The 14,113-nt window shown below is 45.7% G+C and overlaps 1 protein-coding gene across 4 annotated transcripts in view; it reads right to left on the reverse strand.

The window, feature by feature from the left end:
* Positions 1 to 14,113, reverse strand: part of stard13b (StAR related lipid transfer domain containing 13b) — a 52,590-nt gene that overhangs the window by 26,767 nt on the left and 11,710 nt on the right. For 3 of the 4 annotated variants that reach the window (XM_076146167.1, XM_076146165.1, XM_076146166.1), the window contains one exon: positions 12,979 to 13,009. In XM_076146167.1, coding sequence (XP_076002282.1) covers positions 12,979 to 13,009 — 31 coding nt within the window. Of the gene's footprint in view, positions 1 to 1,507; positions 1,967 to 12,978; positions 13,010 to 14,113 lie in introns of those variants that run through there. The other variant, XM_076146169.1, reaches the window with a different exon arrangement.

Genomic DNA, 14,113 nt, shown 5'->3' on the forward strand with positions numbered 1-14,113 from the left:
TTGACAGGCCAAATCCATTTCTGATGAGCTACATTTCGTCCATCAGGGATCGTTTACTCCTGACTTACATTTTCTAAAGAATCCAGGCCTCCTCCTTTCTGATTTGCCTAAAATTGTGGTCTGGGACGGTAGTCTGGGGTTTCTGTGCTGCCTGTCCCAAAGAACACATCTGGCTTGGATTCTAGAGTCCAACCGATACGAGACGCTGACACCGATATTGATATTTCAGGGTTAAAACAAGAACGAAGAAGAAAATCTGAGGATATATTGGCTGTGAGGAGTTTTTGGTATAAATATAAGCATTTGGGACAGAAGGCCGTCAAAGTTGGTTATTAAAGACAATGATACTGTATGGAGAGATGCTGTTCCACATGAATAACTGCTCGCTTTACTGCACCTAGTGGCAGAGTTGGGTTACTGCAAAAATGATCCATCATCTAATTCGATCAGCACACAATTAGGAGTCATTTAATCTGTTAACATGCAACGTTTAACTCAAGTTTCCCCTAAAGAAGGTTTACATTTCAACATTTTTCCACACCACTTATATATCATTTATCTGCTTGCGGCTACTAAGTAGATTTCCAAAGTGTTTTAGGATTGGATCATTATGTCAAAGAAAAGGATTCGATTGTAATGTTTCATGTTCTTTATTTCCTCAAAGGAGAACTATAACTAAATATAGTTCAGTCAGACTTAGAGTCCGCAGCCAGCAGGACAGAAACATTAGAGGTGAAAGCAAATATGTACAGTTTATTGATCCTTTTATTGGGATTTTGTTGCTAAGAAACCCCTCGAGTCCCAAATTGATTTCCTGCCAGCAATTCATCCAAGCAAACAAACATGACATCTGAAAAACTGAGACTGATAGATAGATAGATAGATAGATAGATAGATAGATAGATAGATAGATAGATAGATAGATAGATAGATAGATAGATAGATAGATAAGACTTTCTCTGCTCATCTTTTCCAAATCGTCCATAGCAAATCTTACACATTAGCGCCACCCCGCGGCAGCACATGGCACAAGGTCATTTTCTGTGTATTACCGCAGATCGAGTTTGTATTTACAGCTCGCTGCAGTTCGGTACAGTCCGTGTATGGAAAGTTAAAGGTGCATTTTACATTGTTTATATCGTATTAAATGTGCGGGATGCTTACAGACTAAAAGCTTTATGAGTGTTTAGTTTAGTTCACTGAGCGAATCAACGCTTAGAGTTTAAACGTATTTGAATTTTGAATGAATTAGACTCAAAGTAACCCGGCTTCCACATCCTTAAACTGTCGCAATAAGACGAATAACTATCCATTTATAAAAAGAATAATATCATTTAAACACACTCTCTCCCATGTGTCCGTCACGCTGCACGGTGAGCCTTCATGCATTCACACACATTCACACACATTGCCGCTCATACTTTGACTGACTCCGCAGTAATAAACGCAGGCGGGGGTTCAGCCTCTCTAAGCCCGGGCTCGAGGCTTCCTGCAGCGGGTTACTGACCTGCGAGTCTCCGCTCCCTGACATTCTTCCACAGAAGGTCCCAGGCTTTGGATGTGGAGCTCCGCAGCTGCTCGCTGAAGGAGCGCCGCAGCCGGAGTTTAGCAGAGTTTCTTCTAGATGTCATCCTCCATCAAAAGCCTCCACACGGACATAATAACACCAAGCCTCCACGTCCCGTTACGTGAAAGTCTCCCAGCGACAAAGTGTCTTCTCCTTCTTCTTCTTCTACTTCTTCTCCCGGGTAGAAGCTCTCTGTCCTGACTTTAATCTGTTGCCAGGTCCTCAGGCTAAGTTGTCAACATTTTGAGGAGAAAATAAAATAAAAAATAAAATATTCCTCTCACTTTAAATTAAATAAAACAACAAAGGAGCTGAGTGGCAAACCTGACACGACTTTCACACTTCACACCAGATGCGTGTGTGCGTGTGTGTACGTGTGTTCCTGTGTGTGTGTGGAGGCTCCACGCACACTCACAGCTACACAGTTATGATGCCTTCAGGTGCTGTAAGAAATATGGGAACTGCCAGATGGGCCCACATCTTTTACCATATCATTATAATATTATAGACAGATGTTGGATGGAACGTATAGGAATTTTACTTTGTAACCATAGGGGAACGCTTTCCTCCATTCCAGAAGATCTCTGCTACGATTCTTTGATTTTTAAAGACAAACTGGCATCTTGGTGTTGAAGGAAAAAAAACGTTTGAGTTGAGAATTTAACTTATTTGCAACAATGTTAACCTCAGTTCAGCTGCACTATATGTCTGACCTCCCTTTCCCCCTTTAACGTAGTCACTACAGCACAAAGTAGTTTAACTCTCAGACTTAAAGCTACATGAAAACAAAAACGCCACGAGAAAGGGTCCACTCAATTTGAAGTCAAACTAGAAATTTACAAGGAGTACTTGAAGGCAACATAATCTACAAACCACTTACCCAAACCACAATTCTCTCTCTCTCTCTCTCTCTCTCTCTCTCTCTCTCTCTCTCTCTCTCTCTCTCTCTCTCTCTCTCATATACCTTTCTACAGAATTCATGGGAAACTTCTGATATGTTCACTGTGGGCTAAATTACGCTTTATGCATCCTCTGGGATTTGACCTGAATTTAATGGGAGGGACGTGGGTGTATTATTTTAAAACTTAATGGGAGTAAAATGAGTTTGCTGCAGGTAGGTGAGAGGAGGTCAACGCAAGTGTTGAACAGAAACACGGCTTCGGTTTCAGCTCCGTTTACTTCTATTGTGTCAATAGCGTTCTTGACGTGAGTGAAAAAGCAAAGTAAATAAACATCAGCTCGGGTCAGAAGATGAGGAAGTTGTGACAAATTCTTTCATAAGGTTACTGTTTCCCTGCAAAACAACATCTTACATCATAAATCTGTTCGGAATGTCATCCCGCATCCTGCATGACCACTGGCTCGGATTTCAGTTATAATGGGTATAATTCTATTATAAACACGGCGACTTAACACGGAGAGACTGGCTGAGGACTCCGCTGCCCTCAGTTTGCCCTCTCTCTCTCTCTCTCTCTCCCTATGGCTGAAACTGAGTTAACATTAATTCATTCCAACAAGGAGATAGCCCCCTTTTGTCACGGAGCAGGATGGGTAATTTATAATACAAGGTCACATCGCCGGCTATCTGAGCCTCTGAGGGGGAGGTAATTATAGGGGCTCCGTTCCCCATTTGTCTTGGAGTGAAATAATGTGCAGCCGGGGAGAAACAAACCCCCCAAAACTCTCCTGAGCTTAGTGTGTCCGACGTTAAATTAGCATCTACATTTCTCAGGTGAGACCTCACTTAGCCTTCATTCTCTGGTAAAGATGGACTGACAGGCGTACATAAAAGATTTAACATTCCTCAGAGGGCGAAACATCAAAACTCTCCGTTCGTCACAGGATTCCGGGTGAAACTAAATAGTGTTGAGAGTGTGACAGGGTTGCGTCTGCCTGTGGAGCAGAATGAATTTGTCACAGGGCGTTCTAAAGGTTCGAACGGCTCTCCAGAGTGAGAAAACACTGATGGCTTTTTTTGGTTCAGCCTGGGTCAGCGGGAGGGAAGTGGTCACTGGCGATCAGCATGTTGCTATTTTCAGCCCCACTTGGATGACCCCAGGCTAAAATGTGCAGCTTGAAGGGCAGAAAAAACTCTCACTCACACACACATACACACTCTCTCTCACACACATTCATTGGCAGGCATGTGTGTGTGTCTGGAGAACCTGTTCCATTTGATCCCATGTCTTTTTAGGAAGGGTCAGGGTTAGGTCATGTCAGGCAACTTGTTTTCCGCTTGTCACAAAGACGAGGAAACCCAAAGCGACTATTTGGACAAATTAACAACAAAACCAGCAATTAACCCCCATTGCAAAATGAAAACGGACAACGCAGAAGCTTTAAATGAATCTTCAGACTGTCACACAGGTTGACAGCAGGGAGAAAAGGGCAGATGAATGAGTGTGTGTATGTCAACAGATGTAAACAAGGTATCAATCTTCAGCCTCTGTGACTGACAACACGTCTGGATCTGGACGGGCGGGACAATGCCATCGCTGTCAGCCCCGGGGAGTGAAAGTGATGGAGGGCGGGCCTGACCTCTCTCCAACATGAATCAACGCCGAAGGTAAACACGGCCTCCGACCGCTCACTTGCTCCGAACGAGCAAGCGCTGGCGATGAAGATGGTTAGTGGCTAGACTGTGATGGACCCTTTGGAGCGCTCTGTCTTTGGCAGGGGAAGCAACAGCAGATGCAAGCAGAGGAAGCATCAATCGGCCTGAGAATGTTTTCCCTGCGCTGACTCACCCACTTGTTTGTTTTGGCCGGGGCGGCTTTAGAAAGCTCTCGTTTTCCCATTTCCCTGAAAAACTGGCAGGTTTTCACAGCCACTTCTCCTCCTCCTCCTCCTCTCTTCTCTCTCTCTCTCTCTCTCTCTCTCTCTCTCTCTATCTTTCTTCTTCCTCCTCTCTCATAAATACATACGGATAAACACGCTTACACACCATCACGCAAACACATACACAGACATATTTATTTGTGCACTAGTTATCCAGATTCCAGTGTGTGTGTCTGTGTGTGTGTGTGTGTGTGTGTGTGTGTGTGTGTGTGTGTGTGCTGCCTGTGTCCGGTGACTGATGTGGAATGCCGCCCCATAGCTGTAGTGGGAAAATCCCAGATGTGAGGAAACTGATTTCTCCTCCGTGATTGGGTCATGTTGTTGGCCAGGAGGTCTTACACCCGGCCCCCTTGGATAGTCTGGGAGATTGCTCTTCCCAGCCTAATGGAAACAAGGCTCGGGGAGCTCTGCCTCCCCCCCCCCCCCTCCGGCCCCCGAGGGCCCATCCCAGGCATGTGCTATAAATTTCCTGACCATATATTCCCAAGTCGAGTTCATTTTTCCAGAGGAGCCACACATGTGGTGTATATCTGGGTTTAGATTATGAGGCAGGGGTGGGAGGAGCAGACTTTGGGCCCAATCCATTAAAGTGACCACTAATGCAGTTCTCTTACAGGACGGCGGTCACGTCATGGCCGCTCTCCGGGTGGAGGTTTGCCCTTTATGGAATCATTAATTCACCAACTGATGATCTATTACATCAAACCACAGCTTGGGCTTTTCATAACACAGATGAAAATGTAAAAGGCTGCAGATTTCCACGTAATGAATCATCCATTATGGTTTTCCAACTCTTCCCGCCGCTGCAGCTTCTGTTACGTAACTTTTTTGTACTGAACTATGACAACAAATTAGGCGAGAAAAAAAAAGGCTCACACACGTCTCGGGATTGTAAAGCGGTTGTACCTTTGAGAGCGTGGAGAGCTCAGGCGAGGTACAAAGAGGCCCGAGGGACGCAAAGCCGGCACGACAAGCGTACGTGGCTGTTGTTTCATTGAATGACAAAGCATGTAATGCTGTCAGGTCGGGATCTGTTAAAGCTGGATTGCCCACAGAAATCCATGGGAAAACATTTACTGTACCCAGCACCTGGTTTCTATTAGAACAAGCAGGATTTAATCACAGAGGTACATTTCTCTCTCAATCACTCTCCCTCCTGCAAACTCTCTCTCTCTCTCTCTCTCTCTCTCTCTCTCTCTCTCTCTCGCTCCCAAGGGTGCCACATGTAAAATACATTAGTTTTTTTATTGAAATATAACTAAAATCCAAACATGTCACCTTTTCTGGTCCTAACATTTTGTACGTTAGGATGATTGATAGCCTCAGCAAACACCGAATCAACAGCGTGACTCTTTTCAGTCTCTATCTGTGCTGTGAAATACAAGAAACTCCCCAAAAAAATCAACTTTTCATACAGTACGTGAAGTTTCTGATCCCATTAAAGGGAACTCAGCCCCTCAATGTATACTTCAGAGAGCGTCATTAGCCTCTATTATACAAATCCAAACAGGAAGTTGATGTTTCTATTTCAAGATGAGCCCTTGACCCAGCAGAGCTAAGACAGGCAGCAGCTTTAAGTTGAACAATGGCCAAAGGGGAAGAAAAAAAAAAGAAGAACACCCAAATTCCAACAACAATAACAAGCTTTTTCTAAACTCTGTTCAAGTAAAACTATAATAAATGTGCAGCAGATATGAAAATAACAAGGAATGCTGCTATTAATGGACGTGTGCGGACTAATTACAGCCTCAGCTGCCAAAGAATTCAGCTCAAACACGCTGGATGGCTGTAAGCACACTGTCGGCATTGTTTTCACACTGAGACACAAACAGGTCCTGCTGGGCCCTTAACTTCTAAAGTCAGAGAGCAGAGAGGATGCAGGAAGTCTGAGTCCCCCCCCTCCCCAGCCCCCCGGTCCCCTCGCCCCCTCGCCCCCGCTCCTCTCTGCCTTCTATTCCTCTTTGATTACTTGGCCAAATTTCTTAATCAGGTCTTGAAAAACCACAAGTAAAGCCGTCCGCAGTGCTACGCTGCCCCAGGACAGAGGCGAGCTGTTTGTGTGTTATCTGGATACAGGTGGAAGCGGCGCAGCTATGTCAAATCTCCAGTAGCGTGGATCCCCCCGCCGCCTTGCATCAGTGCCGAAGAACAGTGGACGTGTGAGCGGCGCGGCGCGCTCAGGCGGCTCCAGGATGCGGAGGCGCAGACATTTTGCCTCCCTGCAACATCTGGAATCTCTGCGGTTTGTGTGGGAACTTTGGGAGGCCGGTGAGCGAGCCAGTGCGGTTACTGTACCTTAACAAACCCCGGTGAAATCTTCTCGAATGTAGGAGAGAAGTGTGTGTGTGTGTGTGTGTGTGAGCGTGTGTGTGTACTACGAAGTGCAGAAACTGACTTAAGAAGTTTTGAATGGGAAAAGATTTATCGTTTCAATTCATTTCCACCAGAGTGAAGCCGAGCATTCAAAGGAAATGTGTGTGTGCCTGTGCGCGCGCACACATTTAAACACACACACACACACACAAACACACACACACACACACACACACACACACACACACACACACACACACACAGTTAAAGATAACACAACTGCCGCCTGTTGGTTGTTTAGTCACTATATCCTGGTGCGGCGCTCCATCCTGGATCATTACTTGCTGCACCAACCTGTTAGCCTTGCGTGGACACACACACACAGACACACACACAGTGACTGCTCTGCCTCCTAACAGGGCTGCTCACCGCTTCTACCACTTACACAGTTTACAAAACCCAGGCCTAAATTCCTCAAGATACACACACACACACACACACACACACAGACACACACACAAACACACGCGCAAATACAAAACAGACTCTCTCACCTTTCTTGCTCTAAGGAAGTTGCTCCCTAAAGGATTTATGAAGTGCTTCTTCTGTAACAGGCTGAGAGGAGTGTAATTGGGACTGAGGACGATAAACCTGCTTCCTCACTAAAGAAAGACATAAAGCTGGCAGATGATGCATGCAGCGACACACACACACACAGACACACACAGACACACACAGCCACACACACACACACACACACACACACACACACACACACACACACACACACACACACACACACACACACACAGTCACAGCTTATGTCCAAACACGATGAGGGTTGTTGTGGTGTGTGATGATGTCATGCAGCAGCGAGGCCTTGGAGGCATTATTAAACGGCATTATGAGCTATTTCACGTCCTATAGCCGCAATAATTGCAATGAAAATGTTGAAATTACAATGAAAACGATGAGTGATTTTCAGAAAGCAGTTAACCAAATAGCTTCTCAAATGTTTTCACAACCTTGACAAATTACTGTATATACAAAGGAAAGTCTCGAAATACTAGCAGGCCTCCTTTTTTCACTCTCTCGCTGTCAAACAGCCGAGCTTGGCCTCTGCACTCAGGAAACCACAAGTCATTTTCCATCTTTCCATGTGTGGAATGTTTCATGCTCCAGTCATGCCAGCAGCACCCTTTATAGTTGAAGCTGGATCTGCAAATGACGACGTGCTTGTAAATTTAGCTCATGATGTCACCGATCTGGCACCTGTTAGCCGACGGAGAGACGGGCCGCAGTGAAAATAACAGCAGAAACTTATAAAAATGCTTTTTCCTGCTGCTGTGGGCGGGGATTCAGACCGGGGCTTTTCACAGTGTTCAGGTTTGTTTCTAAACAGTGGCAGAGTGGAGGAAAACGCTTGGTCATAGTCAAACAGTGCGGTGGAAAAGATGCTTTCAATGCCAGTTCTTCCTCCAAACTGCCATGAACGCACCACGTTTCCTCAGAATGACACAGAAGAAGGACAAAGACACGCACGCCTCCTTTTCAACAAAGTCTTTAAATGTCCTGACTGTCCTGAGATGCATCCCAACATTAAACCCTTTGTGTCAGTGTAAAGCACCACTGTGCACATTGTGGGAAAACAGGAGGTTTGAGGTGCCGTCTCTTTAAGGGCCCCTTTCTCTGATTGACGAGCTGAGTCAGGTTTGTCCATTAAGGCAGGAGAATGAAATCATTTGTCAAATCAAAGGAACAGTCAGCGGTTCAGTCACTTTCGACAGAATACCTGGCAAAGCTGCGTTCAGGTGCCGCAGGGAGAATCACACCTGCTGCCCGATTGGGAACCTCAGGTTAAAGTGAGAACGCGGTCGTCACAGCTTTTGTCCTGCACTTTGATACGAGTGTGAAAGGGGAAGTGGAGGAACATTCCTGCAGCGGATCGTCCTGCTTTGTTCTGTTCTACATGTGTGGAGGAGCATTCCTACAGGCGTGAAGCTCCTATAGCACACAGAGCCCCGACTGCTGTATGTTACAAAACTCAGATGAGAGAAACAAACAGCAGAGATCTGTCTTTACTCAAAAACAACTTTTCTTTTGCAGCTTTCACAGCCAAAGTGCTGGAAATATTAGTTGCGAAAACAATTTCATTAGAATTGTTATGGATTTTCTGGCTTCTGCCTCTCAGAGCAACGATCCAACTGAGTCCATAGATGTCTGATGTCTGATGGGGGAAAAACTATAATAATAAATTGAAAAAACGTGTTTTGAAGCAGTGTTTTTAGTTTTAGAGTGTAAACCATCTGCTCACACAAACACAACACCAGGCTGCATGGGGTGATTGTACTATTCCTATGACTTACTCCTCCTTTAAACCTCTCTGCAAACTTGGACCTCGGCCACCACAACAAAAAGATTCCCTAACAAAAACAGCAATGAGGTAAGAGTCCAGCAGAGACAGCTGAAGAACTCCAGACTCGTATTGTAACTCTTTTCACAGCTCAACAAAGCCACTGCAGCATCTGATCTTAATATACACACACACACACACACACACACTCGCAAAGTCTCTCTCTCTCTGTATGTGAGACGTCTGATGTGCAGAGTTTCAAATGTGCACCAAAAAACGTTTCCTTATTCAGCTCTGATGTGTACATCTTACATTTTACAGGCACCGATCCCTCTGAAACACACACAGAGAGCACGCACACACACACACAGAGAACAGAGAGAGGGACTGCAGCTGTCTGGGGTCATGGGCAGCATCCAGCAGGAGGCAGTGACCCTGTGGGACTGAAGGCCCAAACAGCTGAGAACCACAGAAGAATAAAAGGCTAAGAAAAGGCCTCTGTGATCCATTAGCAGCAGTGGACATTATATAATACCCACCGGTGTGTCCTCCATAACTGGCCCTGGTGATTTATACAGGAGTGTGTACTCACTGGGCCTGCAGTTGAGTCATTACACACACAGATGAGCGCTCACACTGATCATACTGCTGCAGTCACGGGACAAATCGCTGGCAAGCGCTCTTAACTCTGCTGCTCGATAAATCCAAATAACAGCAGCAGCTTAGAGTTCTCCTTGTCTGTGACTGCACACAGTTCATCTTCCTCTTCATCAGTCTTTACAAATACCTGTTCATCGTGCACTGCATTGCAAAAACACATCAACTATGATTTGTCTTCATCAGAAATTTGGCCAAAATTATTTCAACTCTATTTCTTTACATCCGTCCCCCTGACTTCCCTTCGTCTCTCCTTCCTCGTCTGCAGCACATGTGAGAGACTCGTTGCCAACACAGTGTGAGAGCTCGATTAGAGCCTGAAATCAGGATCAATAAAGGCGGTGGGATGCATTAGGGAATCTGTCACCCGCTGACGTTGAACACTGACACTGGAGTAAACCTTGGCTCCACTCAGACTCTCAGACATCCGTGTTTTTCTGCAGCATTTCCCAGGAAGTCACTCACACTAATGTGTGAAGGAAAAGGGGTTAGTTACTTACTTCCCTTAGTCAAAGAGAAAGGGACTCCCAGGGATTCACAGTTTCCTCTTTGTTTTTCTTGTAGTCGGTGGCAGATTTTCACATTGAAATGAGATTAGCATATTGATTCAGAGGAAGGATCTGTGTAGATGTTGGAAACCTCAGAGGCCGAGTGGGAAATCGAGGGCCGGCACGCTGCTACAACCAAGATGTGCAAGTTCTCCTGTAGAATTAACTGAAATCCTCATTAATCCTGACTGGAATCAATAAACCGGAGGCTCTTTAACAAATATCAGGTGTCTGTAGCGCCTCCTACTGATGGAAACTGATTTGGAGGGAAAAGGGGGCGGGGCTAAGACTGCTTCGGGCCCCTTAAATGCTGGGGCCGCCCCTGTTTTCCAAAGTTCATGATCATTTATCCACATTGCAAGTTAAAGTCTCTGTTTAAGCTCTAAGTGCTTCTCCTCAGACCTTGTCCCCTTCTCTGCTTGTTTACTTTCTCCTTTCACATATCTATCCACGCACAGAATCAAAATCTAACGTCTGCTGATTAGGACACGAACGTCTCTCTCTGCTCTCCAGACAGATTAATGGAGCTCTGTCCTCCTTATCTGACCGTGTGTTCACATGGAGCGCCTGAGCTGCTGCAGATTCATTACCTCTCTGATTAATGTCACTTTAAGGTTTGTTGAGGATGAACACGGCGCTCCTCTCCTCCTCCTCCTCTCACCAGAGGAAGCCATTCATTTCTACGCTGAAACGAAGGAGCCGCTAGGGAATAGATTTCCATACAAATGACGCTACGTGTGAAGGGAATAAGCCACATTTGGCCCAGCATCTGCACACAAATTGAAAAATGCTCTATAAATGTTGAGTAATGCCTTCAGAAAATAAACATAGGAGAGGGAGGATTAGGCTTTTTTTCTCTCCCCACAGGCCAAATCTTCCCTGAGCTTATCCATATGCGGTTTCAGGATTGCTGGAAGTGCAGGGAGAGAAAGAAAACAACAAGTAGAGGAGGGTATAAGGTCTAGTGATTGTTCCATAAATGTCTTACACGTTCTTAAAACAAGTAAGAGCTCTTTGGAAATCCCTTAACTATTTTTGGCGATCTGTCCTCTCTATCTCATTCTTATATTCCCTGAGTGCGTATTATCAGCGTGGAGCAGTAATGATAACGCATACAGGCCAAACCATTGTTCAAGTCCTTACTCAAGGCTGTTAGAGAGCAGATGAGTGAATTATTGTTAACGGTTTGATTTCCCAGGATCTGCTCCGTACGGTGGGATCTGAACGGGCTCCTCCTGTGTTCGGAATCGTGCAAAAATGGACAACTGGTGAGACGATTCACACGCAACCAGGACAGATGCGTGCACGTGTGGAATAGATTTATGAATGTATTCGATTTCAAATGTATTTACCCCACAAATAACTGCTTTTACTGGCGGGTATCGTTGGTCTGGACGGGCGGGGAAGACATTTTAAAACTCGCCTCTCTCTCCTTCCGTACGCCGCTATAAAGGTTCTGGATCAGATGAATGGACAGTGTCGTTTTAATGAGGTGGACATCCCGGTTACGGTGGATACTCTGGACCATCTGGCCGTCTCGTATCGGTGTCATAAAAGAGGCCCAGCTGTAAAACACGAGGAGGGAATATTGCGCCTCACATGTCGGACTTTCTGCCAGCTTTGTCCTTTTTTTACAGCATTATTATCATCATCCCTGGGAAATTCAATCATTACACATTCCTGCTTCGGTCCATGTGTTAATGTCATTTCAGTGCGGGGCGACTAAATAAAGTTGACAGTGGCATTGACTCTGTCTTCTTTCTGAGGGGAGGAGGAGGAGGAGGAGGAAGAGGTTTGTGCCTGGATATACAGCAGCATCCACACCAAAGTCAAACGCTGGAGGAAAATAAAACAAAACACAATGACAAATGCCCGTAAGGAGAATCTCAGCGCTGTGTTGACAAACTTGTTGATGGTATTCACGGTGGTCTCACACATTCCCACTCGGGAATTCCACGAACCACAGTTAGGAATGACCAACAATCCATCAGGGTGCGTATTCCATACACAACACACACCCGGGGACCACACGTTAGTTAACTGCTGCGTGAAAGCAACGTGGAATCTTTCCAGAAGCCTAATGTCCACTTGTGAGGTATCATCTTCGCAACAACAGAGGTCGTGCGAGAGTGCAACCTGAGCCTAAAAATGGCATCTAACCCAGACACCACAGCTGCCCTGCACACCGGCCACATCACACCGGGGCCAAATATTTCCGCTCAGCAAAAACAGAAACAATGATCTGGCACGTCGCCTAATTTTAACTGAATCCCGCCAAAGGGAACGACAGATAAAAGGCCTTTAAAGTGAGCGGCTGCGTGCTCGGACATTCCTCAGACGCCGGCTGTGTGTGTGTGTGTGTGTGTGTGTGTGTGGGGGAGAGGGGTGCTCATTGACACCTGTGGCCATCAGTCTCATTGTCTGAGGCCTGAGCTCTGCCACACAGCTGAACAGGAGCACGGACACATAACCATGGAAATATGATGAAATATACCAATGATTCCTTTTCATTAAGCTCTGTTTATAATTGGTCACTAATGGTTATTTATCATTTATCCTTCACGCCCTTCTCAGATCGCACAGACACAAGAGAACAGTATAAACAAGAGGCTGCAGCACCATCACACCCCGCAGTAATAACACACACTCCAGCCTCCAATCTGGCTGAGCTGCATGTGTGTGGAAGTGTAATGCTGTCTTACCTGCACCTGCGCTGGTCGTCTTAGTGAACATCTATAAGACAGAGATAAAAAACAAATATCAGTAACTGCACACAGTCAACAGGGATTTCTGGGTAATTCAGTTTGAATGTAGAGAGTCTCTGATCAGTGGAAACATTTCATATTAGTAGTGGAAACAGTAAAGCACATGTGACAGGTAGAGGAGGAGCAGAACAGAAGGATCTCTGCCTGGATCCTTCTACAGCAGGAATGTCAGCAGCTGTGGTCAAAGTGATTCTGCATTCAAATGAAGGTCAAGCACAATATTCTATTATTGAAACTCGCTTTTGCAGCTCGTCTGATGGTTTGATGTCGACACAAATGGCTAAAACAAACTCATTTAGGTTATGCTGTCTGTGATTATGGGAACTTCTTCTTCTTCTCTCTTTTCCAGCTTTTACCCCACTTCCCCTCTGCGCCCCTCTGCTCTGATTTACACCTTTGTGTTTGCACTGGTTCCACATTTCTCTCCCCACAGAGACAGAAACGCTGCACTGACTCCCATCCAGGCTACATTGTTAACCCCTCGGTGCTGATTCACAATTCAATCAGCAAAACAAGTCGGGGAAAAAAAACACAAGCACAACAACATCGCTGTGCATCGTCATGGCACCAGAAACACTCAACCTATAAGACGAGTGACCTGGACGGCTGCTGCAAACGGACAGGTGGCTTTGTTTGTACACCATCTCTCTCTCTCCCCCTCTCTCTCCCTCTCTCTCCCTCTCTCTCTCTCTCTCTCCCTCTCTCTCTTCAGCATTTAGGTCACATAGCCGAGCAGGTTGTTAGGAAAGTGGGCACTGTCACACCCCGGCATTGAATTCAACCACTTAATCATTTCCAGGCACAAAAAAAGGCGACTTTTCCTCAAACAGAGAAACAAGCAAAGTAAGAAAACAGTTTAGAGACGTATGAGTCATGCTCCAACACAGTGTACAGTGTGCTGTATGCTTTCCTCTCCTTAAAGCAGGAAGGTGTGGATGCGGGGCCTCTGAAAAGTATGAGGTGCAGCCGCTGATGTATCCCTGCGTATTGACTGTGAGATTTGGCACAGCGTGGTAGAATGTCATCACACATCCGAAACACTTTGGCAACACGCCGGCGAGTTCAAAGCTTG

This window comes from Genypterus blacodes, unplaced genomic scaffold (assembly GCF_046128005.1).
Source record: "Genypterus blacodes isolate CSIRO-AG114 ecotype Tasmania unplaced genomic scaffold, CSIRO-AGI_Gbla_v1 ptg000032l_1, whole genome shotgun sequence".
In the NCBI taxonomy this organism is placed as follows: domain Eukaryota; kingdom Metazoa; phylum Chordata; class Actinopteri; order Ophidiiformes; family Ophidiidae; genus Genypterus; species Genypterus blacodes.